Source organism: Solea solea, chromosome 5, assembly GCF_958295425.1.
Source record: "Solea solea chromosome 5, fSolSol10.1, whole genome shotgun sequence".
Taxonomy (NCBI): domain Eukaryota; kingdom Metazoa; phylum Chordata; class Actinopteri; order Pleuronectiformes; family Soleidae; genus Solea; species Solea solea.
Window position 1 is genome coordinate 423,550 of NC_081138.1, and position 26,451 is coordinate 450,000.

Consider the following 26,451-nt stretch of genomic DNA (forward strand, 5'->3'; position numbering starts at 1 on the left):
CTCTCTGCTGGCGGAGTGATACAAAAAGCAAAGCCGTCGTGGTGCTGCGGCTCGTGCTAAGCAGAAATGTCTGCCTAAGGGAAAGTCGTTAGTGATATATATATATATATATATATATAATTATATATTCTACATTTATACATAAACATAAACATAGAGAGGACAAGTGTCTCAGGCAGTGACGCCGTTTAAAGGCACAGTTCGCGTGTTGAGGTGTTTAGCACGGACAGGCCGTCACAGATCACCCTAGTCTGGATTTGAATCGGAAAAAGGTAAAAAAACACGAGTGTGAGTTCGTGTAAAGCTTTTAGAGCAATGGCTAAGTAATGACTTTACAACAGACTGTACGTGTGTACTGACCTGTGGACACAGTTTCTAGTGTTTATGTTATTTATGTTAAGTCTCAGCAGCAGCAGCAGCTATAGCAGCATGCTAGCTGTGTCCAACACACATGAATCCGCCACTGCAGCTAGTTGTAGCTCGTGTGCTAAGTGACGCTACATTAGCCGCAGTTATGTTTGGACATGTCTCAAATGTCTCAAAACTCAAGCTGCGTGTGTTCGTGTGTGTGCGCGCGTGCTGCAGCTCCTGTCTGTGACCAGCAGGGCTGCCTGTCTGTCTGCCTGCCTGCCTGTCTGTCTGTCTGTCTGCCTGTCTGTCTGTCCACTCAGCGCTCACACAAACACTCTGCATTATCTCCATTTAATCCCAACACACACACAGAGAGATAGAATATGCTAAAACTATGTCGTAGCACTAATTGATGACAGAGTGTTTGAATGAATCCGCGTCACAGACAACTTTACTTGACGTTTATTCTGCAGCCAAAACAAACGGCTCTGTCGCGGATCTCGTGGATCTCGTCCTCTCTCGTGGATCTGTAGTCCTCTGTCGCGGATCTAGAGTCGCTTCTCGTGGAACTGTACTCGTCTCTTGTGGAATTATAGTCCTCTGTCGTAGATGATGTGACCTCATGCGCTGTCTTCTTCTTCTTCTTCTTCTTGTGGTTCTTGTGGGTTCTTGTGGGTTCTTGTGGTTCAGGTTTTTCCAGAACGTCAGTATGAATCCTCAGCAGCGGATCGCCGCTCTCGGAACAGATAAGGAATTAAGTGACTTGCTGGATTTCAGTGCGGTAGGAAGCTTTGATTTTCGTATTATTTTGAAAGTCTCTTGTTTAGAGTTGAGACGACTTCATGACTGCAAACATGAGTGACTAACATATGACACACTTACTGTATAAGACCTCAGGCTCCTTTGATTAGTTGTATTATTGAATGATCGTAATTGTAATGTAAAATGAGTGTGTCTCTAACTGTAGACGTGTGTCCATGTTGTTCTTGCAGATGTTCTCTCCACCTGTGAGTGGAGGAAAGATCAGAGCCACCACACTTGGCAGCAGTCAGTTCAGTGCATCAGGTAGGAAACGTTCACTCACGTTCAAGACACCAGTTTCTCTCTCTCTCTCTTAACAGTGAAATGGAATGAAAACCTAAATGAAAATCAGTGCCTTTTCTCTGTGATTTGTGGTATAAATTGTAAGTGCTTGTTTATTATTCAGTGTGCAATAGAGTTCAATTATTAGTCACTTTAAATTATAATGCAAGAATGAAAACATTCATTCTGACATGAAATCAAAATAGAATAAATTAATTGCCTGAAAATAATCAGTTGTGGCGTTAGATGCAGGTGGTGCATCATAGAAGAACACTACTGTCCTCACATGCTGTCCTCACATCCACATACTGTCCTCACATCCACATACTGTCCTCACATCCACATACTGTCCTCACATACTGTCCTCACATCCACATACTGTCCTCACATACTGTCCTCACTACGGTCCTGTCCTCGATTCCACTCTTGATTCCAGTGCATTAAAATACTGGAGTGACATATTTGTTGCATGATTTTGAAACCTCGTCCTTTCTTTGCAGAATCGTTGCACTTATTTACCTTTTATCCATTTGCAAACCGCTCCACGTCTCAAGGGCAAAAACTCTTAACATTTTCTGTCAAAACAGGCCGATGAATCCACTTTTGTGATTTTAGTCTTTGAGTCGAGTGATAAATGGAGGCTGTTAGTTTCTAGTTTGTGTCTCTTTTGCTGCTCTGAGACGCTTGTGTTCAGTGTGTTCACATCTGGTGCTTGAAACATGAGCTTCCCACCTGGAATTGTAGCAGAGCACCACAGTGAAGATGAGGAACAAAGCACAGTCTGTGTGAATCTTCTATTTGACTAATTACCATCATGGCAATGCCACTCACCTTACCTTTGTATGAATAAGGCGTAAATCAAGGAAACGGCACAGTTTGCTCCGAGTGTTGCTAATGAAACAGATGAATGTACATGTTTGTGTATCTCAGCAGTTATTGTGTTCACTCATCATGCACACACCATTCAAGACTCTTATTATTTTGTAATGTCTCTGAGTGTATATTTGTTCAGTTGGTTGTGAAGACTTCAGATTTATATAAATGCTTCAAGACATTCATCCAAAAACACATCTTTTGTCTGATGTGCTACTAGAGAAAGTCAACAATCAAGCATTATGTTGCATCAAAGCATGTTTTGTGTCATTTACAAAGCCTTGTTGTCGTCATGTTGTCTGTGAAACCAAAGACTCGTTCAGTGGAAGTTAAAGAAACATGAACACATGAACTCTTACTGTGAGGATTCATTTTACAAAACCTAATCAGTGAAGGCAGGATGATGTTGTGCCTGCTGTCTGTTAAACAAATGATAATCCAGATCACACGTAAATAGTTCAACATCTGATTATTTTCCATTTGTAAAAACATATGTATGTATATATATATATATATATATATATATATATATATATATATATATATATATGTATATATATATATATATATGTATGTGTATGTATATGTGTATATATATGTATGTGTATGTATGTATATACACCGTTTAAATTTCAGCCTATAAGCTGCTACTTTTTTCCCACGCTTTGAACCCTGCGGCCTATACAACGGTGCGGCTAATTTATAGATTTTTACTGGCCAACGGGGGGCACTCTCCAGCAGTAAATGCAAAAGTGAGACAGACGCAGGGAAAGATTATGCACTGAAGATGAAGAATTCGGTGACTTTAGTGTGCAAGAAGAAGAAGAGGAAGATAGTGACCAATGACTTTTCTGGTCGGCCCACTTTTGTCCGTGGCCCACTCGCGATCACGGACGCATCATTCAGTGCTAGTCATGCGCACTCACTCACCATTCATAAAGCTAATGCATTCATAAACAAAGTCTTTGATAAGAGATCGAATCCTGGCACCACTACTGGTTACAACATGAGAACCTGTGGCTTATATTCAAGTGCGGCCTATATATGTACAACATTTATGTGAGTGTATATATACATATACATACACATAGTATATACATATACACATATATATGTATGTGTGAGACACAGTTGTAATCTTGGACACTGCCGTGAGCTTTGTGTTGTGTTGAAGTGACATTAATGCAGTGCTTTATGCTTTTTTATTTAAGTAGGTAAATAAAGTGAGTGTTGAACTCGGAATTGTTAAATCAGTGAGCGTCAGTGTGTGAGTTGGAGGCTGTCAGTAGAAAAGTGTGTCACACCTGTTTGTTTACTGGTCGCAATATTTGTTTGTCAAAATATCATTTAAGATGAATTATTATTACACATCTTTGTTTCTCAGATATCACACATGAAACCTTTTAAATATGTTTTTTTGAATGAAAATGAGAATAATGATGTAAAAATGATTATTCCCTCTGATATCACAAATCATATCGTGATTGCATTTCCTGTCAAAATAACTGCAATTATTATCTTTTTTGTATGACATGGTTTATCTGTGTGAAAACAATGTTATTAGATATATTGATCTATGATTTGAATGGATTGTAATTTCAGGGAGCAAAGTTTATATTTTATATTACAGTCTGTGCAACGATTGACGATTGATCCCTTATTTCTGAAACTATAGCAAAGATCAAAGCAGATGTAGCCGCTCATGCTTCACTTAGTGAATCCATGAACTCAGTGGAGAGGACAGAAGCGTGTGTTTGTGAACATAAGGCGAGTGAGTGTGTGAAATCGTAGGGCATGAGCGTCTGGATTATTGTGTCTCAGCTGGGTGGAGCCGGTGAGACCTTCTCCAGAGAAGAAATAACCTGTCTCTCTCTCACTGAGACTCATCACTTCTCACTTCCAGCTGTGTTGCTGATGCTAATGTGATGAGGACATGGACTGTGTGGTGTTGTTAGAGGATCATTACCTTTTGACTTTGTGTTGGTGTTGGTGTTGTGAGGCTGCAGCAGAGCTCGCTGTAATGGCCGCCGCTCTCTGATGTTTTAGAGCCTCAAACATTTCTGTTAATGTTTGAAAAATGATACGTTACTTACGTTCACTTCAGCTGTGACTGAGCTGTAAACTGAGAACAAAAGCTGCAACTAACCATTTTTTCTTTAATCTGTCCATTCTTTTTTTATTGTCAGTAAATGTTGGAAATAGTGATGTTCTTGTTTTTGTCCACAAACCAGAATGATTCAGTTTGAATGATGTCTTTGTTTTTATGAGCAAAGAAAACCCAGGAAATATCACATTTAAGAATCTGAAAAATCAGAAAACCTGTTTTAATAATTAAAAAAAACGATTATCAAAATAGTTATGGTGTGTGTTCTGTCGCTTGTTCACAAATGAGTGCAGATGAAGAAGAAAAGAGTGTGTTGACATGGTTCTCATGTACCTGGGATTAAACCTGGGATTAAACCGTTTTTTGAGAACTGCATAGGAAAGTACCTGAGGGGTCACATGATGCATATTTTTAGACACATTAGTATGAACTCAGAGCTTAAAGTCATGTGAAAAATAAAGGCTGAGACATCAGATGGTGTTTCTGACCTCTGACCTCTGACCTGAAACTCTGTGCAGGTCAACGACAGACAGATTATTGTGGCATGAAGCGGATATGATTGATTCTTAGTATATAATGTAACCTTCTGTGTATCATAATGTTTACTCTCAGAATATTTGAGGTTCAAATATCGGGAGAACTCATAAAGAACGTTTGCTGAAACTCAAGTTGTTTTAAAATGACTAATATTTGGCATTTCTCATTAATCATTTCAAGATGGCGTCCGGACCAGAACTGTTTTTTTTGGTTGTTTTTTTTTTAATTTCTGCCAGAAGATGCCAGAAGAAATTGGATTTAATTGAACTCTAATCACATTGACTTGTTTTTAGATGAAGCTGACCCTTAACTCACGATGAGGGTGAACTCTGTCTACAAGTGTATATTAAATATTTAGATATGAATTACAGTGTAAACATGTATGTAAAATATGTCGATCTGATAATCTTTCTATTTTACACTCACTTTCTGTATTTTTCAGAGCTAATTTTGATCTGTTCTGTCTCTCTCTCCCTGCCTTTATGTTAAATTTCAAATCAATAAAAGAAAAGTTATTCTCAGGTATTTTGTGAAAACATAAGCAGACTGTGACACCACTGATGGTGCTTGTGTTGGACTGCGTGTTCTTTTACACAAGTAAATATTGGATGAAAAACCAGACACGAGCTGAGCTGCAGTAAGTGTGTAGAGATCATATCACATGTATTTCCTTGAGGTTTAAACTCATGTCCACACTGTAACAGCGGCGCTGTTCAAACATTCAGACAAAGAAAGTGTGTGTGTTTTACTTTAATGTGGACGGCCAGAATGTAACGTTCACTCATAACTCGAGCACAGATGAACACAAAGCCTCGCTCACGCCTTCTTTCAGTCTCACTTCCACTTTACCATCATTATTATTATTATTATTATTATTATTTAGTTTGTTTGTTTGCACATGAGCGGCGTTTGAGAACGATCTCGTGTTTTCTCTGACGCAGATTCTGTTATTAGGAATATACATAATATGTATAAAAATACATTTAAAATCACATTATTCAGGATGAGTTCTTTAAAAACAGGCTGTCAATATTATAATTAAAATGATCTCAACATTTCAGCCTGGTTAACTTCTTCTTCTGTTTTTTATTATTTCTGCAGTAACTTCTTTCTTTCTTGATGTAAATGAAAGTGTGCGAATGAGCCAGTGGAGAACAGTCCGTTAGAGTCTGACTCATCTCCACATTCTCACCACACGTTTACAAACGTCATCACAAAGACAATATTACTGAAAATCACTCTCACGTCTGAGCGTGATAATATAATATAATATAATGTTATATAATGATAATATGATGTTTATTATTTCATTTTAAGAAGATTATATTGTGTCCCATGAAGGCTGGTTAATGTGAGGCCACCTTCATAAATGCTGAAGAAGTATTTTAATCTAAGTCCAGTCGTCCGTTCTGTTATAATTAAATACATAACACTGACTCCTCCTGCTGTTGTAAGGTGTGACATTATTGATTCACAGTGTTTAAAAACCAGCTCAGGCTTTTATGTTTGGTGTAAATATTGTATTAAATGTGACTGAAGAATCCTCAGCAGTTTTGACTTCCTGTCGTTAAAGCTGTTGAATGAACGGTTTCTCTTTGGTTGAGTGAGCAGAGCTTTTTTTACTGAACGCTGCTGGAAACACAAACAAGTCGTCGCTGACAAACACACAGCTGCTGATGCAATGTCACAATAAAACACTGTAGATTATCAGAGCTTCAATCATAACCTCTGAGGTTTTAAATATAATGAATACATGTGAGCAGTGGAGTATTAGCTTTAATGGATTGTCTTTATATGACAGTGAGTCACTGATGTGAGCCCACGCTGAGTCACCATGGTTCACATTCACAGTGTGAAAGAATGAGAAACACATTTAATGATATTTATTTATTTATTCACATTAAACAAAGTAAAGAAGAGGAAATGAAAGATGGTCGCTGCAAACATGAAACTGGTGAATGATCTGTGCTCAGTGGAGCGAGGTTTTCTGGTTAGAGATCAGTCACTGTGTTTCTGCTTAAGTGTAAAATTAGACTTAAGTTTCTCTTACTAAGAATTTCTCAGCAGAAAAACAAACGACACATTATTCTGTGTGGTGTCACCTGACGCCTTAATAATATGTTAAATGTTATGCTTTGTACTTGTTATTATATCATATTATATTATACACAATATCTTTCTTTGAAGTTAAAAAGAAGAAGTTAAATGATGTTACATGAGAATGTTGATGTTTTGTCCGCCTCACAATTATCTTTGTGTGTTTGTTGATTTTTCCTGCAACACAAAATCATCTCAAACATCAGGAACAATTTTCTCTGTGACTATTTCACATAAATTAGATTGTAAAGATTAGATATTGTATTTTTCAACATATGCCAGATGCTCCATCTTTGCAGTTATTGGTTTTATTTTTTATTTTTTTACTTAGAAATGAGTTTTATGACTTTTTTGCAGTGCTCAGCTGTTTGGATGTAACCTGTCATACATCAGTGCCAATCATTAATGTAGAGAAATAAATGACACTATTATTATAAAATACTTTGATTTGCTTGAGTGTAAAAGAAACAAAGCTGATTGTGATTCACCTCTCGGTCTTTGAGAATGACGATATTTCCATATCTGTTTAAACGATATGAGTAATCTTATCTTTCTGACAGCATTGTGCATGTCTGTGTGTGTCTGTGTGTGTCTGTCTCTCTGTCTGTGTGTGTCTGTGTGTCAGGTGTGGACGAGCGGAGCAGCCACACATCCTGGACCACAGCTGGTGACTCCAGTCCGACGCGTGAGAGCTCGAGGGTAAGATGAGCGACACCTTTCTGCTCCAGCGCTCGTGGTTTAACACATTGATTCTCAGTCTAAGAGCTTCTGTTTGACCTGTGATTCTGTGTCAATGTGATGTTAGTTCTGCAGAGAGTGAATGATGGTGGATGATGTGAGAATAATAATGAGAAATCATCTCCTGATCGTCATCATGTGGAGGGGAAGCTGTGTCATAATAAGGATGAGTGATGGAGAACACAATCAATAATATATATATATATATATATAATCTATGATATATTGAATATGATCACAGCTCTGCAGCGTATTTAAAAAGTCAAATTCTCTTTTGTAATTCAACTTTTTATTGAATTTTCTCGGTGTTGGTATGAAACAATAATGTGTCACAAAAACAGCAGCACATTCACCTCGTCATAGCACATCTGCAATAACACAGACAACACAGAGATTTTCATTATTGACAAATGTTCATAAGACAGTAACACACACACACACACAGACAGTTTACATTCAGACTAATGACATTTCTACCACAGGTGTAGAATAAAATCTATGTATTGATCATTTATAGTGAGCAGAGGTTCATCACTGACAGTGTGTTTGAATCATTGCTCTTCACTGTATTCACGTGGTTCACAGGTCTGTTATTGTCGTTTTTACCTTTAGTGACACAAACATCTGAATACAAATCACTGATCTCGTGAATCCCCTTTTTAAATCATCATGGATCTTTTTCCAGTCCAGCTGTGGAAATGATTGTGAATATTATGGACTGTTGAGAATGGTTGTCTGTAAGATGCACGGTGATGAGGACATGGACGATTCATCACGTCCACCTTCTTACACGTGGTCCAAGCTCTTTGTAAATGTCAGAGAGTTGTTGTTATATTACGATTCTTTGATTTGAAGTGAGTCATGTGTATGAATACATGAATACATGAATACATGAAGTCATTGTTGTTAAACTGACACCAGTGAAGACGCACATTTGCTTATATTTCCCATCACTGTGTCATACATTTGTATAATGATCATATGTTTGCAAACACATGTAAAACCAGCCTTTCTTGTTTATCTGAAGTGAGAACTGTCTGTCTGTCTGTCTGTCTGCCTGCCTGCCTGCCTGCCTGCCTGCCTGCCTGTCTGCCTGCCTGCCTGCCTGCCTGTCTGCCTGTCTGACTGCCTGTCTGTCTGTCTGCCTGCCTGTCTTTCTGTCTGTCTGCCAGTCTGTCTGTCTGTCTGCCTGCCTGTCTGTGTGCCTGCCTGCCTGCCTGTCTGTCTGTCTGCCTGCCTGTCTGCCTGCCTGCCTGCCTGCCTGCCTGTCTGTCTGTCTGCCTGCCTGCCTGTCTGTCTGTCTGTCTGCCTGCCTGTCTGTCTGTCTGCCTGTCTGTCTGTCTGTTTGCCTGTCTGTCTGCCTGCCTGCCTGCCTGTCTGTCTGCCTGCATGTCTGTCTGCCTGTCTGTCTGCCTGCCTGTCTGTCTGTCTGTCTGTCTGCCTGCCTGCCTGTCGGTCTGTCTGTCTGCCTGTCTGCCTGTCTGTCTGTTTGCCTGTCTGTCTGTCTGCCTGTCTGCCTGCCTGCCTGCCTGCCTGCCTGCCTGCCTGCCTGTCTGTCTGTTTGTCTGTCTGTCTGTCTGCCTGCCTGCCTGCCTGCCTGCCTGCCTGTCTGTCTGTCTGTCTGCCTGCCTGCCTGCCTGCCTGCCTGTCTGCCTGCCTGCCTGCCTGCCTGCCTGCCTGTCTGTCTGTCTGCCTGCCTGCCTGCCTGTCTGTCTGTCTGTCTGTCTGTCTGTCTGCCTGCCTGCCTGTCTGCCTGTCTGTCTCCGTGCCCTGCATGAATTTCATTGACCGTCAGTCCCGTGTCAGTGTGTGTTAGACGACAGTTAAATGTCACAGTTGGTGTGTCTCTCTTGTTTATTTGTCCGTGTCCTTCCCCGTCCACCGTCTGCAGGCCATGCTCACACAGACAGCGATGCTTCAGATATCTTTGCTGCAGGTGCATAGAAATGAGTGTTTGTGACACACACACACACACACAGCTGCATATACAGCTGATTTATTAGAAGCTATGAAATATTCCGTCTGCTTCAAGAACCACTGACATTTGTCACTGGTTTGAAACAAACGGATGAAACATCTGCAACATTTTACACCTTAATTAACATCATTGCATTAAAAACAGTTTATTTATTCACAACAAGCTTGAGCATCACATCCACATGTTATACATCATATACACATATATATATACATATGTATAAATATACATATATGTATGTGGTATATGTATAAAAGAAACATTCCATTCAAAATACCAGAGATCATCATCATCAAAATCACAGCTGAACAGAGCTACAGCTGTTAGCGTGTGACGTGCGTGTTGTTGACTTTGTTACGTGCGTGTTGTTGACTTTGTTACGGAGAGCTCGTTGCTGCACACATTTAAACGTGAGGTGTAATTGTTGCACAGCAGTGTCGAGCTGTGGATGAACTTTCCCTGATTAGTTCATTATCATGTTCATCTTTGAAGCTGTGAATCACTTGGTCTCTGATTGTCCCACTACGATGTACGACGACGTTCTCGTCAGCAGAGTCAGCTGATCCTCGCTCTGCGTGTGAATTATATTAAGATATGAAGATGCTGCTTTCAAAGACGTGATTGTGTGAGTGTGTGTGTGTGTGTGAGGCTCGTGGTGGAAATGCTTAGAGCTTCATGTTTCAGCTGCTGTGATCAGAGGAGTGTGAGCGCTGACCTTGTCTCTCAGACACTCTCTGTATCCTGGGCGGCTGTGGCTGTGGGCTGTGAGTGTGACAGTCAAGGCTCTGCCCCCCGCGCCCCCCCCCCCCCCCCCCCCCCACACACACACACTTCCCCAGTGCTCTGCCCCGGCGTGATCCTCCACCCCACACACATCCATCATGACCATATCATCCCTTCCGAGCTGCCACTGTTCACCTGGGATGCAGCTCAGAGTGGAAGAGATGACTTTTTAAACGTGGACGTGGTGTGAGCGGGGGCCTCCGCTCACACACTTATTTAGCCACGAGTGCTAATGCAGCCCTGAGGCGGCCATGACAGCGCGTGTTAGTGTCTCACGCACACACACGTGTTTGAGAACCATGAGCGATCTGTGACTGATGAGCAGGAACAAACATCTGAGATGATAATATTAATATCACTGCTATCATTCTGTCAAAAAGATCACGTTCAGATTGGATGAAGGAATGTTCATCACTAAACATCATCAGAGAGGGTTCACTTTTACAGTTTAGCTGATGATGATTATTATTATCATTGTAATAATAATAATAACAATTATTATTATAATAATAATATTTCACCAGTAAAACACACATCATTGATCTTTTTTGTCTCAAACACTAAAAACACTGAGTTGACAGACGTATGGTTCACACATCTGTCACTCAGCTTTATTTACATTTAAAGTGTAAAAATATCATCTGTGCTTTATAACATGAATGTATCAAACTCACTCTGTGTGTGTGTGTGTGTTCACACACAATAGTGAATCTGTGAGGATCCTCTCTCTCTCTCTCTGTCTCTCTCTGTCTCTCTCTGTCTGTCTCTCTGTCTCTCTCTCTCTCTCTCTCTCTCTCTGTCTCTCTGTCTCTCTCTCAGCATCCACTCACAAAAAAGGTGGATAATAAGATATAAGAGCTTATTTTTTTTATCTATGTTGAATGTAAAGTGTATGAGTTGATGAATACAGTTCATGTGTGTGTGTGTGTGTGTGTTAATACAGTTTGACTGCAGCACAGTAGGATTTCCACAGAGCGTTGGATTAGCACTGTAACAGAATATGTTTTATTACATTACGAGTCCTACTGTGACTGATATTTAGACTGAATAACTGATATATCTAAGCCTCAGCCGCTGATCACTGTCATGAAAAGGCAGCTGCAGTTAAGCTGCAGCTGCCTGAGAAAGATGTGTTTCTGCCTCTTCTACTACACAACACACACACACACACACACACACACACACACACACACACACTGACAGAAACATTCACACATGTTTGTAATACAGAGAAAAGGCTTTTCTATGTCTTTGCTGCTCGTCTCTGTTTGTTGGTGATATTTATGTTTTTGAAATGATTGCATCAGCTGATGTCTGTTACACACTATTTTAAATCTGTGGATGTTTGTGTCAGTGAAGTCATAATTAATCATTTATTTTCTATAAACTTTCATGCAGCACAACATGGTTTAGAAGAAAATAATAAAAGAGCACAATGTCATATTAGTTTATGTGTAATAAATATGTAAATAAAACAGAAATGAAAGAGAGCTTCCTATTTCATGTGTTTAACATGCAGCAGCAGTTTTAATGTCACTAACAGATCATCAGTCAGAGGCTCAATAACGTGCTGATCTCGTATTGTGATCTCTTCCCTCAGGGTTTTGCAGACAGCCCTCATTACAGCGATCAGCTGACTGACAGTCGGTCCCATGAAGGAGTGTCTTCACCGCCTTTCATCAATTCAAGCATCATGGGTAAGTAAATGACTGTGGAGATTTCAAAACAGAAATGCTCTGATTGAGGTTAAGGCGGCATCCTGGCCTCTCCCCTCCCCTCCCCTCCCCTCCCCTCCCCTCCCCTCCCCCTCTCTGTGTCTCCGTCCTCCTCCTCCTGCTATGATGACCCTCCCCCAGGCCACAAGTCACGGCATCAGTGTCGCTTTCTGTCTCTGAGACGTCAAAACTGCCCAGAGCAACTTCAGTGACAGCAGAGCTTTGAGGTTTCACTGTGAACAAAGAACAGGAACATTTTTGGATTTAACGCAGATTATTCAATCATTAAATCCACATCATGATGGTAGATTTGACCACATTTGTCTTTTTAATGCACTCCTGAGCGTCTTTCACACTTAAACACCCGCAGGTTCAGCTCTGTGGTGCCACACACACACACACACACACACAATGATTATGTTAATGTTGAGCATGTTTTAAATGAGTACTTTAAATATGAAATAAATGATCATAAGCATTGTCCTTACTTAAAAGATGAATGTAACAGCTACAGTATGTTGATGGAACATAAGATAATTAAAAAGTCATTTAAAGGAATGCCAATGAAAGACATTAAAACTCGGGACTGACCAGTGGCAATAAAGTGTTAGATTTACCCAAACATAAAGAACATTGTTACACTAAAATATCACAATATTTAATGGTGTGTTACTGTAATGACTCTTTGAAGCACAGTGTTGATATGACAGTGGTTTATTTGGTTTATTTAAGGCTCAGACTAACTCTAACCTTAACTTATTATTGTTTTACCATGACTTATTCTTATTGCTGTGTTTATTTATTATCTTACTTTATTTTAATGGGATTTACAAAGAAACATTTCCTCCATGGCTTCATTAGAAAAACAGACATGGTTTTATTCTGTTCTAACGTTGTAACGTCATGACAGAGAGTGAATCATCTCTGTGATAATGCTGAATATTCTGGATGTCATTTGTCAGATAGTGACAGTGTGATTGTAAAGTGGTAAAGTTTACACGAGTTTATGAAGTTTTTAGCTTTAAATCACGTGTGCAGGGTTTATCCTGTTGAATCTCAGGTGGTTTTAAAGAACACGTCAGATCTATGAACCACATTCATTCTCTCTGATGGACAATAACATAAGACTTAAGTGCATTAAAGCCACATAATCAGTGACTTCCTACGAGACTTCTGTCTCACTGCTCTGTGTGTGTGTGTGTGTGTGTGTGTGTGTGTGTGTGTGTCAGGACTATTACTTAGTAAAATAAAGTAAAGTTAGGAATCTCAGTCGGGTTGTAAGTCAGGTTTATATCACACAGTCTAAGCTGTTCTCCATGAATCATTCACATATTATGGTATGGATGCCGTGTATCTTGGCGACCGACTCCACCTACAGCAGTCATTCATGAGCAGGTGTGAACGACACAATCATGTCGTCATCACTATGAAGTCATGAAGAAATCTGCAGCTAATTTATATGAACAAAAAAAAAGAATCTTTAATTCCTGCTTGTTATGAATGTATTAATTAGTGTTAAACACAGAAACACTGATCAACCGTTTCTTTAAGAAAAATCACTTAAGACTTAAATCCTCGTTGTTGTCGTGACTTTTTTCTCCTGTTGCTCGTTTACTTTGCAGTAAAATCTCCAGCCTTTGAACACAATGAAGAAAAGACGACTTGATTCTTATCCCATTTAAAAACAGACCAAAGTCTCATCCTCCACGACCTGATTCCCTCTTTCATGTGTTCACCAAATGTCAGAATACGAGTCATAATGCATATCAAAGAAACCAGAGGCAAACAATAGTGAACTCTGGTTTCTATTGTCTTGTAATCTTGTTAGAATTGTTTTGATGCAATTATGATTTTCATCTGTTTGAGCTTGAGTTTGCATGCAGCACAAAGAGAAGTGCGTCACACCGCTCAAACCTCATTGATCAAAACTACATCCCATCATTTATCACACTGGAACACAGACGAAACCTCTGACTGATCACATGACTGATCACATGACACAACCATAAAGATCCTCTGTGATTATTACAAGAGTCAGAAATGATTTCTTTATTTGGTAAATGAATATCAGGAACACACACTTTTAATGTGTGTGTGTGTGTGTGTGTGTGTGTGTGTGTGTGACGATGAAGCAGAAATGATGGCAGTGTGTGTGAGGGTTTGAAGCTGAACAATCACTCTGTTCCTAGAGCAGACTATACTCCTTAGCCCCTCCCTCTCGCACTGCAATCCTCTTACAAAGCCACACCCCCTCGGCTGAGAGGAGGCAGGTGGCAGACACACACACACACACACAGTTACAGATTTACATGTGTACAGTGAGTCGCTGTCATGTGTGACACAGACACTGTTACACGTTACACACACACACACACACACACACACACACATTTACATCAGAATGATAATCATCACTGAGCTGAAGGTTCCGCGTGTTTCCACCACGTCGCCTCACGTCGCCTCACGTCGCCTCGGCACGGTTCAGTTGTGTTTCGGTTCAGTTGTGTTTCGGTTCAGTTGTGTTTCGGTTGAGTTGTGTGTTTCCGTTCAATTGTGTTTCAGTTCAGTTGTGTTTCGGTTCAGTTGTGTGTTTCCGTTCAGTTGTGTTTCGGTTCAGTTGTGTTTCGGTTCAGTTGTGTTTCGGTTCAGTTGTGTTTCGGTTCAGTTGTGTTTCAGTTCAGTTGTGTTTCGGTTCAGTTGTGTTTCGGTTCAGTTGTGTGTTTCCGTTCAGTTGTGTTTCGGTTCAGTTGTGTGTTTCCGTTCAGTTGTGTTTCGGTTCAGTTGTGTTTCGGTTCAGTTGTGTTTCAGTTCAGTTGTGTTTCAGTTCAGTTGTGTTTCGGTTCAGTTGTGTTTCGGTTCAGTTGTGTTTCGGTTCAGTTGTGATTCAGTTCAGTTGTGTTTCAGTTCAGTTGTGTTTCGGTTCAGTTGTGTTTCGGTTCAGTTGTGTTTCGGTTCAGTTCAGTTGTGTTTCAGTTCAGTTGTGTTTCCACTAGCATAGCTGCGCCTGCTACCAGGTGCCTTGACCTTAGTGACCTGTGAATCAGTTGGTTTCAGTGTAACTGAGAGTCAGTGATGCTGTCTCTAAACACACCAGACTCCTCTGTTAAATATGGACATGTGAGACCTGGTCATTGTTGGAGATGAAGCCACGTCTTTAGGATTGTGAAGTCTTTTGAACTCATCTACAGTTCGACATTGTCCGGCTTGATTCTTGCGTCGCACGTCTCTTCCTGTGACGACACAGTCGTCGACGTCACGCAGTCGTCGACTGTGTCGTCACAGCACGCTCTGAAAATGTTAGTGGAAACACAAGTTAACCGAGGCGAGGCGAGGCGAGCCGCTTGAAACATGTGGACGATGATGATGACGATGATGATGATGATGATGGTGGTCTCTGTATTGATTGGTCTTTCTGATTATTCTGCAGTTTTATAATTATGAGAGAATCATTTGTGACGTGGTTTTTAATGATGTCACGTTGATATTAACGGTGATTGTTCGTGCGCAGCCTCATGTTCACCTCTCTCTGTGACGATGACTTCACTCGTCTTCATCGTTACAAACGGTGATAGCCAACAGTTCTTAGTCCTGACAAGCGACGGTTTGATTTAATCACCTGCTGAGATTTTGTCTTGTGGTGTGAGCGTGATGAGGAGGAGGAGTTAGTGGGGGGGGGGTTGATTTCAAGCATTCTGGGTAATTAGCACAGGCGACGAGCTACATGCACACACACACACACACACACACACTGTAACTGTAGATGTCTGCTCCTGTTTGAAAGCTTTTTGATTGTGAATGTCAGAATGTGACGATGAGTGATGAGCTGCCTCTCACAGAGCTTATGCTTTCTTTAATGAACTAAAGCCCGTCACTTTTTCTATATATTATATTATTGTTATTATTATTATTATTATTATTATAATAATATTTTCTTTAATAAACTAAAGCTGTAATATTTCCCTTCTTCTGCTAAACAAAGTTGTGTTTAATGTCGGCCGTCCCTGAGTCCCTGCATCCATGAGTCCCTGAGTCCCTGAGGACATGAGGACATGAGGACATGACGTCACATCTGCTGAGTGTTTAGTTCATATTACTCATACAGCTTTAGCCTAGCATCAAAACTAATCAGCTTAATGATGTCATCGGCCGCATGCACCGCGCCCCCGCTCAGCCGTGGTCATGTGACTCTGATGAGACTGTGATGAGAGGAGTTACCATCGTACACATTAGCAGTGATTATCACTTTATTAGTAACAACAATGTAAGAACAAAAACACTTCCATTGTTTCTAGAGCTGCAACTAACGTTTAGTTTCATAATCCATTCATCTGTGGATTATTTTCTCCATTAATCGAGTAATCCATAAAATGTCAGAAAAGGTTAAAAAATTGTTGATCAGTGAAATGATGATCTTCTCAAATGATTCAGTTTTGAATGATTTCTTAGTTTTATGGAGCAAAGAAATGAAGAAAATATTCACATTTAAGAAGCTGAAACAATCAGAAATCTTTTTTGATCATGAAAAAAGCTTCAAAGCGATGAATCAATGATCAAAATAGTTGACAAATAATTTACTAATCGATTAATGGAGTAATTGTTGCAGCTCTCGTCATTTGTTTTTCCACCGATAAAGAAAAAGGAAACAATGAAGTGATTTCTTCAACTTTCACTCAGTTGTAAACATTTATTTGAAGTGATTTGAATATAACTTATGACACATATAAACAGACTCAGCCTGAGAAGCTTATTCCCAGTGCAGCATAGAAAACATGTTTGTGCTTCACTGAGACAAAGTTTGGTGAGAATTTAATACACAGCAGATTTATTTTTGACAGCAATGACAAATGAAAATGTTTTGTTGTTTGTTCACAGTAACAAACACAATGTTCTCATGCTTTGATGTCTGCTCTCTCATTTGTGACACGCTGATCCACATTTAATCCACATCATTCATTTGTTCTCTTAAATTCTGACCATCTTACAGTTATTTTTACTCCTTTGACTTAAAATGTTTTTAAGATATTTCATATTTCTCCGTCTTCTTCTTCTTGTTCTGAAGTGTCACACTGACACTGACCACAGTCACCAGGTCAGTGTCACACTGACACTGACCTGGTGACTGTGGTCAGGTGCTGCTCAGGTGTTCACTGCAGAGTGGGTCACAGGTGCAGACAGTGCATGTCATTTACACACATGTACATTTAACAGCATTAATAACTCGGACAATTCTTCTCCACTGTGTAGAATATATATGTGTGTGTGTGTGTGTGTGTGCATGTTTGTACGTGTGTGTGTGTGTGTGTGCATGTGTGTGTGTGTGTGTGTTTGTACGTGCGTGTGTGTGTGTGTGTGTGTGCGTTTGTACGTGCGTGTGTGTGCGTGTGTGTGTGTGTGTGTGTGTGTGTGATGAAAGCAGATGTGGTATGGGGCAGACTGTAGTGAATATAGCTGGTCATTATGTAGAGCTGCAGGGTGCAGTGCTTATCTATTACTGTGGTTGGTGGAGCATGAAGAGCTAAAGATGAGCTGAGAGGTGACAAAATCCCTGCTCTGCTTCTCTTCCTCACGCCACCTCACGGCTCTACAACCATCTCACTGCTCCCTGCTCTCAGCCCTGCCTGGTCCTGGTCCTGGTCCTGGTCCTGGTCCTGGTCCAGTTCCTAAATATTTATTGATAAACACAAAAGAACAAATATATCAAAAAAGCAAAAGTGACATAACATGCAACAAGTGTCACATCAGGGTTTTATTCTAAAGTTCTAAAGTTGTAGAATTGTGATAAATGAATATTTCACTTTATGTTCACGTGACAAAGAGTTTTATTCACTTTAATGTCTCTAAAATAATGAGAAGCTTAATGATTTATTGTTCACTGCTGGAAACATTCTCAAGAATATTGATGATTGTGATTCTTTGAAGGTCTAATTGAAAGTAGAGTGTCATGTTCACGCTCTGTCATTATATTTGTAATTATGTGTAAAGATGCTGACACTCACTTCAGTGCTGGATTTTACTTTGAGCTTGTGTGTGTGTGTGTGTGTGTGTGTGTGTGTGTGAGTGTGTGTGTGTGTGGAGTGTGTGTGTGTGTGTGTGTGTGTGTGTGTGTGTGTGTGTGTGTGTGTTTCTGCTGAGTTTAGTTGAAGTCTACACGGCCTCGCCTCACACGCCTCGTCTACATCCCATCATATCTCTGTCTCTCTGTGATGTAACAGCACTGAGTGGATACGTCATCTCTTTAGTAGAATAATGAACTGTCATCATCATCATTGGCATTAAACCAGTTGTTCTGTGTAAATATTATTATTAAAGTAATGCAAATGTATTCATACACATAAGCACAGTGACTCTATGAGTGAGATGAGCGTCATGTCAGCGTCTTCACATGTTTGCAGACACAGTCATGAGTGATGAATGAATCTCTTGTTATAAGCGACTCACTGACTTTATAACAACAGTACAAACCCAGTGAAAGAGTCAGTGAGTCGCTCTCACTCATGTCGACTCACACTTGTGTTTGTTTGAATCACAGTTTGGACACAGATGATGAAAGAAAAGGTTCAAGCCTTCTCTCTCCCTCCCTCACTCGCTCTCTCTCCCTCTCTCTCCCTCTCTCTCCCCCTCTCCCTCTCTCTTCTCTTCAGTTTGAGATGAAGTCAGTGAAGCACATGAGAATGCATGACATTGATATTAGTTTGTGAAATCTTGTTTAGTTTCATTTGAAAACACATCAGAGGTGGAGTGTGTGTGCAGTGTGTGTGTGTGTGTGTGTGTGTGTGTGTGGAGTGTGTGTGCTGTGTGTGTGTGTGCGCTGTGTGTGTGTGCAGTGTGTGTGTGTGGAGTGTGTGTGCTGTGTGTGCTGTGTGTGTGTGTGTAGACGACAGAGGCTCACACTGCTGCTGCTGCTCACTCCCTCCTCCCCTCAGAGGCTGTGATTGGTTAATCAGAAGCAGACGTGTGTTTGGCTCTCTCACCTGACGCTGCCTGCGTCCTGACAGTGGGACGTGTGCAGAGACAAACACGTCTCTGTGAGACTTTGTCTTCAGTGCCAGGAATCAGAGGGAGGGCAGTGAAATGTTTGAAATGGCTGCTGTTTGCCCCTCAGGCTGCTGTGTGTTTTTATTTAGTGCAGAATGTTGACTTGAAGAAGGAAATCTGGAGCTGGATCAGCGTTCCTGGTCCACGTGCGTCTCCTTGCTTGTCCTTCACCGCGCTCCTCTGTTCTCTCACTGTTCCACAAACCAAACTTTGATGTCACACACTCGTGTGTGTGTGTGTGTGATTTTAACGTCTCGTCGTCTGACGTTGACCTCGCGTGTGAGGATGGAGCTCCTGGTCTTCCTCCTGTGTGATTATGAAGGCTCCACCCCCTCACATTGATTGTTGCAGCGCGGCTGTGTCACACCTGCGTCTCAGCAGCGTGATTGATTGCTTTGGTCATGTGGAATGTTCCCAGCTGCTCCGCAGTGATGCACTTTTCCCTCGTTTGTGAATAAAGAGACAAAGGCCAAGTGGAGACATTGTCCCCTCTCCACCTCCTCCTCCTTCACCAAGTTAGAGAAAGATTGAAATAGAGCGAGTGATGAGATAAAAGCTCATTCAGGTTCAGGTTCATACAGATGTTTAATATCGTTCAGCCTCATCTAAATGTAATGAAGTGTCTCAGTCCTCGTCTGCTTTCCCTTAATCCTGATCACTTCCCCTTAATTGATCCGTTCACTCCCCTAATGACACGAGCAGATCATTTATCATCATAGTACGAGTGTACGGAATAATCAGTGACATTTCAACAAAGAACTAAATAAATATGCAAATTACAACTCATTAACATTTTCTCTTCCTGTTTAGAATAATGTCACTGTGTGTGTGTGTGTGTGTGTGTGTGTGTGTGAGAGCTGACCTCTGACCTCTGACAGCTTTTATTTACTGTCAGATAAAACACAGCTTTACACAAACCAAAGAAATGCTGATTTTTCCTTGAATTGTCTGAAGTTATGAAAGGATTAATATTTAGTGGTGAACTGGTGTGTGATGACTTCATTTCCTCATCCTGTGTGTGTGTGTGTGTGTGTGTGTGTGTGTGTGTGTGTGTGTGTGTGTGTGTTTCCTGTAGGAATGTGTTGTGCAGGCAGTGAAGCGTGCTCACTAATTGGCTGTTTTTGTGGCCAGGGTTTTTGAATTGATCCCCAGAGACGCTGAGGTCACTACCTCTCACATTATGACTATAAAAGGCTAGCACAGCGCTAGCACAGCGCTAACACACTCCCTGATCAATACAGAGGCACACGATTAATGACTGCACACATTCTTCATCCTGTTGTTTACGCACTTCACTGTTTCATCATGTTTTCGGTTTAAAGATTAGATTACATCACATTACATTACATTACATTACATGTCATTTAGCAGACGCTTTTATCCAAAGCGACTTACAATAAGTGCATTTAAACATTTGGGTACAAATAAGAGCTAGAAGTAAGTAAGAGCTTCAAGTAAATCAAACTATGAAGTGCTAGTCATAAGTGCGACTTTTTTTTTTTTGTCGTCGTCGTTATCGTCTTAGTCGAGGTAGAGTCGGAAGAAATGTGTTTTTAGTCGGCGGCGGAAGATGTGGAGGCTTTCCGCTGTCCGGATGTCGATGGGGAGCTCGTTCCACCATTTGGGAGCGAGGACAGTGAACAGTCTCGAGTTCTGTAAATGCCTCTGCGATCCTCTCAGTGAGGGGGCAGCGAGCCGGTTTGCCGATGCAGAGCGAAGTGGGCGGGCTGGGGTGTAGGTTTTGATCATGTCCTGGATGTAGGCTGGACCGGATCCGTTTGTAGCATGGAACGCAAGCACTAGAGTCTTGAAGCGGATGCGAGCAGCTACAGGAAGCCAGTGAAGGGAGCGGAGGAGAGGTGTAGTGTGGGAGAATTTTGGTAAGTTGAAGACCAGTCGAGCTGCTGCATTCTGGATGAGTTGCAGAGGTCGTATGGCACACGCAGGGAGACCAGCCAGGAGGGAGTTGCAGTAATCCAAGCGTGAGATGACAAGAGCCTGGACCAGAACCTGTGCCGCCTTCTGGGTTAGAAGAGGCCGTATCCTTCTGATGTTGTACAACATGTATCTGCAAGATCGAGCTGTTGCAGCAATGTTGGCAGTGAGGGAGAGATGGTCATCAAGTGTCACACCCAGGTTCCTTGGGGTATGAGACGGAGTTACCACAGAGTTGTCGAGGGTGATGGTTAGGTCTGTGGTGGGAGAGCCCTTTCCTGGGAGAAAAAGAAACTCAGTCTTGTTGAGATTGAGTTTCAGGTGATGGTCAGACATCCACTGAGAGATGTCGGTCAGACAAGCGGAGATCCGTTCTGCTACATTTGTGTCGGAGCTGGGAAAAGAGAGGATGAGTTGGGTGTCGTCGGCATGATTAAATGAGATTATTAGAGAATATTATCTACAATCCCATGTTTTATTAACATAACTTTATGTTTTTAACATCAAACACACGACTTCTTACCTCGTGAAGTTTACTCTAAGATCACTTCACGACTGGAACCCATTTGTTTTAGTTGTCTTTTAATGACAGAGCTGCTACTATGTTTTCCACAGGGTTTTTCTTTAAAAATCACCATCATAAATAATTGCTGAATGATAAAAACATCAGTGAAAGTAAAAGCACTTAAAAGCAACCTGGAGTATGAAGTATGAAGTATGAGCCACACACTGTATACATATACATGTGTACAGTATATAGATGTAGATTCTTTAACTCCACTCTGTAGGAGTTTAGTTTCTTTATTATAGAAATAGAAATAGATGACTGCAGTGACCTGTTTGTGTGTTTGTGCGTCAGACAGTTGTGTCACTGCATGATAACACTATATTGTATTCAGCTTATTTAGGCTCGTGGCTGTAGAACTGGCCAAGCTGGCAGTCTGTTCCACTTGATCTATTACTTTGTTCTACTTTACCCCTTCATCGTCATCATCATCATCATCATCATCATCATCATAATCATAAATAAGCATTCTCCTGAAATCTGAATACAACTTCAGCGTTTTACTTGGAAAGCGTTGATGTGATGTTCTCTGAGGGTTTTTAACTGTCTCTGTTCATCTGAAGGTAGAAATATTACTTTTGTTTGAGGAAGAGGAAGAGCAGTGAGGAAGAGCAGCATCTCAGCAGGACACTCTGAGGTTAAAGAAGAAACGACAGACGTTAATCCAGCTCCTCTGAGCGCGGCTGCATCCTTGTTTCAGGTCATGAGAGTTTTATGTCCAGAGTCCAGAGGTCACACAGATGTTGTAGCTGCTCTATCACTATCATCTTTATATTAACACATATTATTATAGTGTCGGTGTGTGTGTGTGTCTGAGCATGGATGGAGACGTTGTTTTCAGAAAAACATGTCTGTCCTGTTGAGGCCTGAAATTCTTTCAGCAGTCATTAATTATTCACTGTGTGTGTGTGTGTGTGTGTGTGTGTGTGTGTGTGCGTGCGTGTGCGTGCGTGTGCGTGCGTGACAAACACATGCTCCCGATGAATATTTCACTTTTACACAGTTCTTTCTCTCCGAGCACCTTTTTGGGATTAAAAGGAATTTTACTAAAGCAGCTTTAGATGGAAAATGAAGAAATTCAACAATTCCCTGTGAGAAGATGTTTCATCATCCTGCCGTGATAGTAAACGTCGGTGGCCGACAGTTTAATCCTTTTGTCACGAATGCGTGACATTATTGTTGGAGTGGAAGCAGAAGCGGCTTTGAGTCTTTGTGTCTTTGTGTCTTTGTGTCTCTGGAGAGCGTCTGCACAGATGCACAGCGCGTGTCTCCTGCAGGAGTGAATTCTCTTAGATGTTCCTCTTCTCACCAGAGTTCAGATCACTCATCGCTGTGTAACAAAAGATCCAGGCTGCGCAGGTTTCTAACACACACACACACACACACACGCACAAAAGAGTAAATAATGTGAACGATGCTGTTCAAGTTATTCATCACCCTCCCGTCGGACCGGCCTTTGTTTGTTTGTTTGTTTGTTTGTTTGTTTGTTTTTGCTGACTGTGGATGTTGTCGTGTGTGTGATTCATGTGTTTCCCCTGATGCTCGGGAACTTGCACACGCTGGATGTCACTTTGATAAAAGGACTCAACAATAATCGCTCTTTTAGATGCTTGAAAATAGACTTTTCTCACTGCAAACAGCAGCGTTTGTGTGCTCTCACCATTCTGCTTACCTGACACATGTAAGGATTCTGAGTTCATTTACTGGTGAAGAAAAATAAATCAAATAAATCAAATAAATCAAATAAATCAAGTAAATTCAGTCAAATCCGTCAGATTTCCTCCATAAAAACATAATATCAGAGTAAAAAGGAGATAAAGTGATTTTTACCTTTGCTGACAAGGAGAAAGATTTTATTATTATTATTATTATTATTATTATAATAATTATAATAATAATAATAATGCCACGTCAGGATGACATGCTGTTAGTAGTAGACTTTGAATGTGAAAGCACAAAGGTTTAATGTTTAAACAGCTTTGTGATCATTAATATCATATTAGTGAATAAACAGTCTGTGTGTGTGTGTGTGTGTGTGTGTGTGCGTGTGTGTGTGTTTGTGTGTTACAGGGAAAACAGAGAGAGCTTCGTTTGCTGCTTACAGCAGAGAAACAGCAGCGTCTGTCAGTCAGGTGAGTTTTAAAGACTCTGTTCTCTACAGTGTTTCATTAAATCAACTCACAAGTGTTTGTGAAGAAGAGCTGGCTTCACTCTTTCATCGATGAAAGAGTTACTGTTGTAACTGTTTCCTCATACACGTGACAATTATGATTTCTACTTTATTTATAAGAGCTTTCACGTCTGAATCTTCTGTGTTATTGTGTCACAAAGTCTCACATTAATATCCATGCATTCTCACATGCTCATGAATTCACCACTGGATGATAGAATGAATTCATGTGTTCACAGTGGGGTTTGTGTCAGTGCTGACGTGTCAAATAGATTGTTTTAGCAAATCAGTACCACTCCAAAAAACCTAGTATTTTAAAAGTACATAAACGAGCATAATAAAGTAATAATGACATAAATAAAGAAATAATAAAATAAAGAAAGAAATATAACATAAATAAAGAAATATAACATAAATAAAGAAGTAATAACATAAATAAAGAAATAATAACATAAATAAAGAAATAATAAAATAAAGAAAGAAATATAACATAAATAAAGAAGTAATAACATAAATAAAGAAATATAACATAAATAAATAAATAAATAAATAATGGAATAAAGAAAGAAATAATGACATAAATAAAGAAATATAACATAAATAAAGAAGTAATAATATAAATAAAGAAATATAACATAAATAAAGAAGTAATAACATAAAGAAATAGTCATAAAGGTCCATCAGTTGTAAGAGCAGTCAAATAAAATAGAGAAGTATGTTTCCACTTAACATGTTTCCACTTAGCATGTTTCCACTTAGATCAACTTTATATTATGTCGACTTTGAGAGAAATTCTCCTCGTTTCTGTAACAGCCTCAGTTCTTTGTGACAGTTTTATCCACTGCACATTCAAACGTTCACACGTTCACACGTTCACCCTCGGTTCTTTATCCCAGTGCTGGCTTCAGATTTGCTTCAGACTGAGGAAACAGTCACTGTTTTTGTGACTCGGTCACTGTCGGCCATGATGTTCCACTGTGACTGTGAAGGGATGAACGTGGTCATCACCAGTGCTTAGAGAAGCTGTTGCATACAGATGATGACTGATGTGTCTTTAGGTGAATGTTTGTGTTCACACTGTTGATACTGTATGTATGTATGTATGTACTGTATATATATATACGTGTGTGTGTGTGTGTGTGTGTGCATACTGTGGTCAGAAGAACATGGTTAGCACTGTCAGTCCTGTGATCCACTCTTCTTTACTGCAGTCTCTCTTCATTGTTCTGATTTCATGAAACAAACAAAGACGATGTAGAGAAAAGTCAGTGAGTCATTGATCTGTAATCGTGTGTGTTTTCAGCCTCTGAAGTCGAGTCCCAGTGCTGTGGCTTCTTCAGGGAAATCAGCTGCTCCGTTCTACTCCTTCACTGGAGCCAATCCCAGAAGACGTTCTCTGCAGGATCCTCCGCCCGCTGGTCAGTGACAGAGCTCACAACAAATATCCTCTCTATTATACACAAGCTTTTTCTTTAGTTCTTTCACAGCAGTAACTGTGTAAAGAGAAATACATGATCTGAACCATAAGTTTACAGCAGCTCATTGAGGTGATTTTTCATCCTTTCACCGGTTCTAAAATATGCCTGTGCACTTTAAATAAAGGAAGAGCAGTTACTGTGAATGTTATTGTATGTGTTAAATACAAGAATTTAACTGGGATTAAATCACTGACATCACACCTGTGTGTAACTGAAGTGGAATAACACACACACACACACACACACACACAGGGACGGTGGAGGTTGTTGTTGCACAGTAAAGTGACAGTTGCGTCCATGTTGCTGGTGAATGAATGAATGAATGAATGAATGAATGTGTTGCTTTCATCTCTTCACAGATGCTCGACAAACAAAAAAGGTTCGCAAGGTCCCTCCTGGTCTGCCTTCATCTGTGAGTGGAACATCAGATACCTCTCTCTTATAAATACACTTCACAGTCAGCGGACCCTAACACACACACACACACACGCACGCACGCACACACACACGCACACGCACGCACACGCACGCTCACACACACACGTGCGTACCTGGAGGTGATTGATTGTCAGTGGTGTCTGTCACAGTGCAGCCTCCTCACAGCCTCTCCTGGGAGGAGGCTGTGAGGAGGCTGGGAGGAGGCTGCACTGTGAGGAGGCTGTCAGAGCAGATCCCAGCTCTGCTCTTTTGATGTTTAATTAGTCGTTACGTAGCCGCGCAGGAGGACAGACAGAGATTAATAACACAGAAGATCTGAAATTTCAATTGGTAATGATCCCTGTGGAGCTGAAAGCATTAGGATGCAGAGAAGTGTGGAGCTCAGCTTGTGTTTGCTGAGACGGGGTGTTAGAGTTCATTAATATGCATAAATCACTAAGTCACATGTTCATTGTTAAAACCCCGGTGTACTGGCAAAGGTTTTGTTAAGCCCTGCCGTACCTTTCTGAAAATGCTTCAGTTCTTTTAATAAGAAGCAACTGCTTCACCGAGATCCCGTTAAACAATGAAG

The 26,451-nt window shown here is 40.7% G+C and overlaps 1 protein-coding gene across 5 annotated transcripts in view; it reads left to right on the forward strand.

Annotated features, from left to right (window-relative positions):
- The first annotated feature begins 35 nt into the window (after window positions 1-35).
- tcf12 (transcription factor 12) overlaps window positions 36-26,451 on the forward strand; it is a 48,891-nt gene continuing 22,475 nt past the window's right edge. For 2 of the 5 annotated variants that reach the window (XM_058629516.1, XM_058629517.1), the window contains exons 1-7: window positions 647-1,132; window positions 1,344-1,416; window positions 7,671-7,744; window positions 12,145-12,241; window positions 23,865-23,926; window positions 25,268-25,382; window positions 25,802-25,854. In XM_058629516.1, the coding sequence (XP_058485499.1) occupies window positions 974-1,132; window positions 1,344-1,416; window positions 7,671-7,744; window positions 12,145-12,241; window positions 23,865-23,926; window positions 25,268-25,382; window positions 25,802-25,854 (633 nt within the window). In that variant the 5' untranslated portion in view covers window positions 647-973. Of the gene's footprint in view, window positions 273-646; window positions 1,133-1,343; window positions 1,417-7,670; window positions 7,745-12,144; window positions 12,242-23,864; window positions 23,927-25,267; window positions 25,383-25,801; window positions 25,855-26,451 lie in introns of those variants that run through there. The other 3 variants (XM_058629519.1, XM_058629520.1, XM_058629518.1) reach the window with 3 other exon arrangements.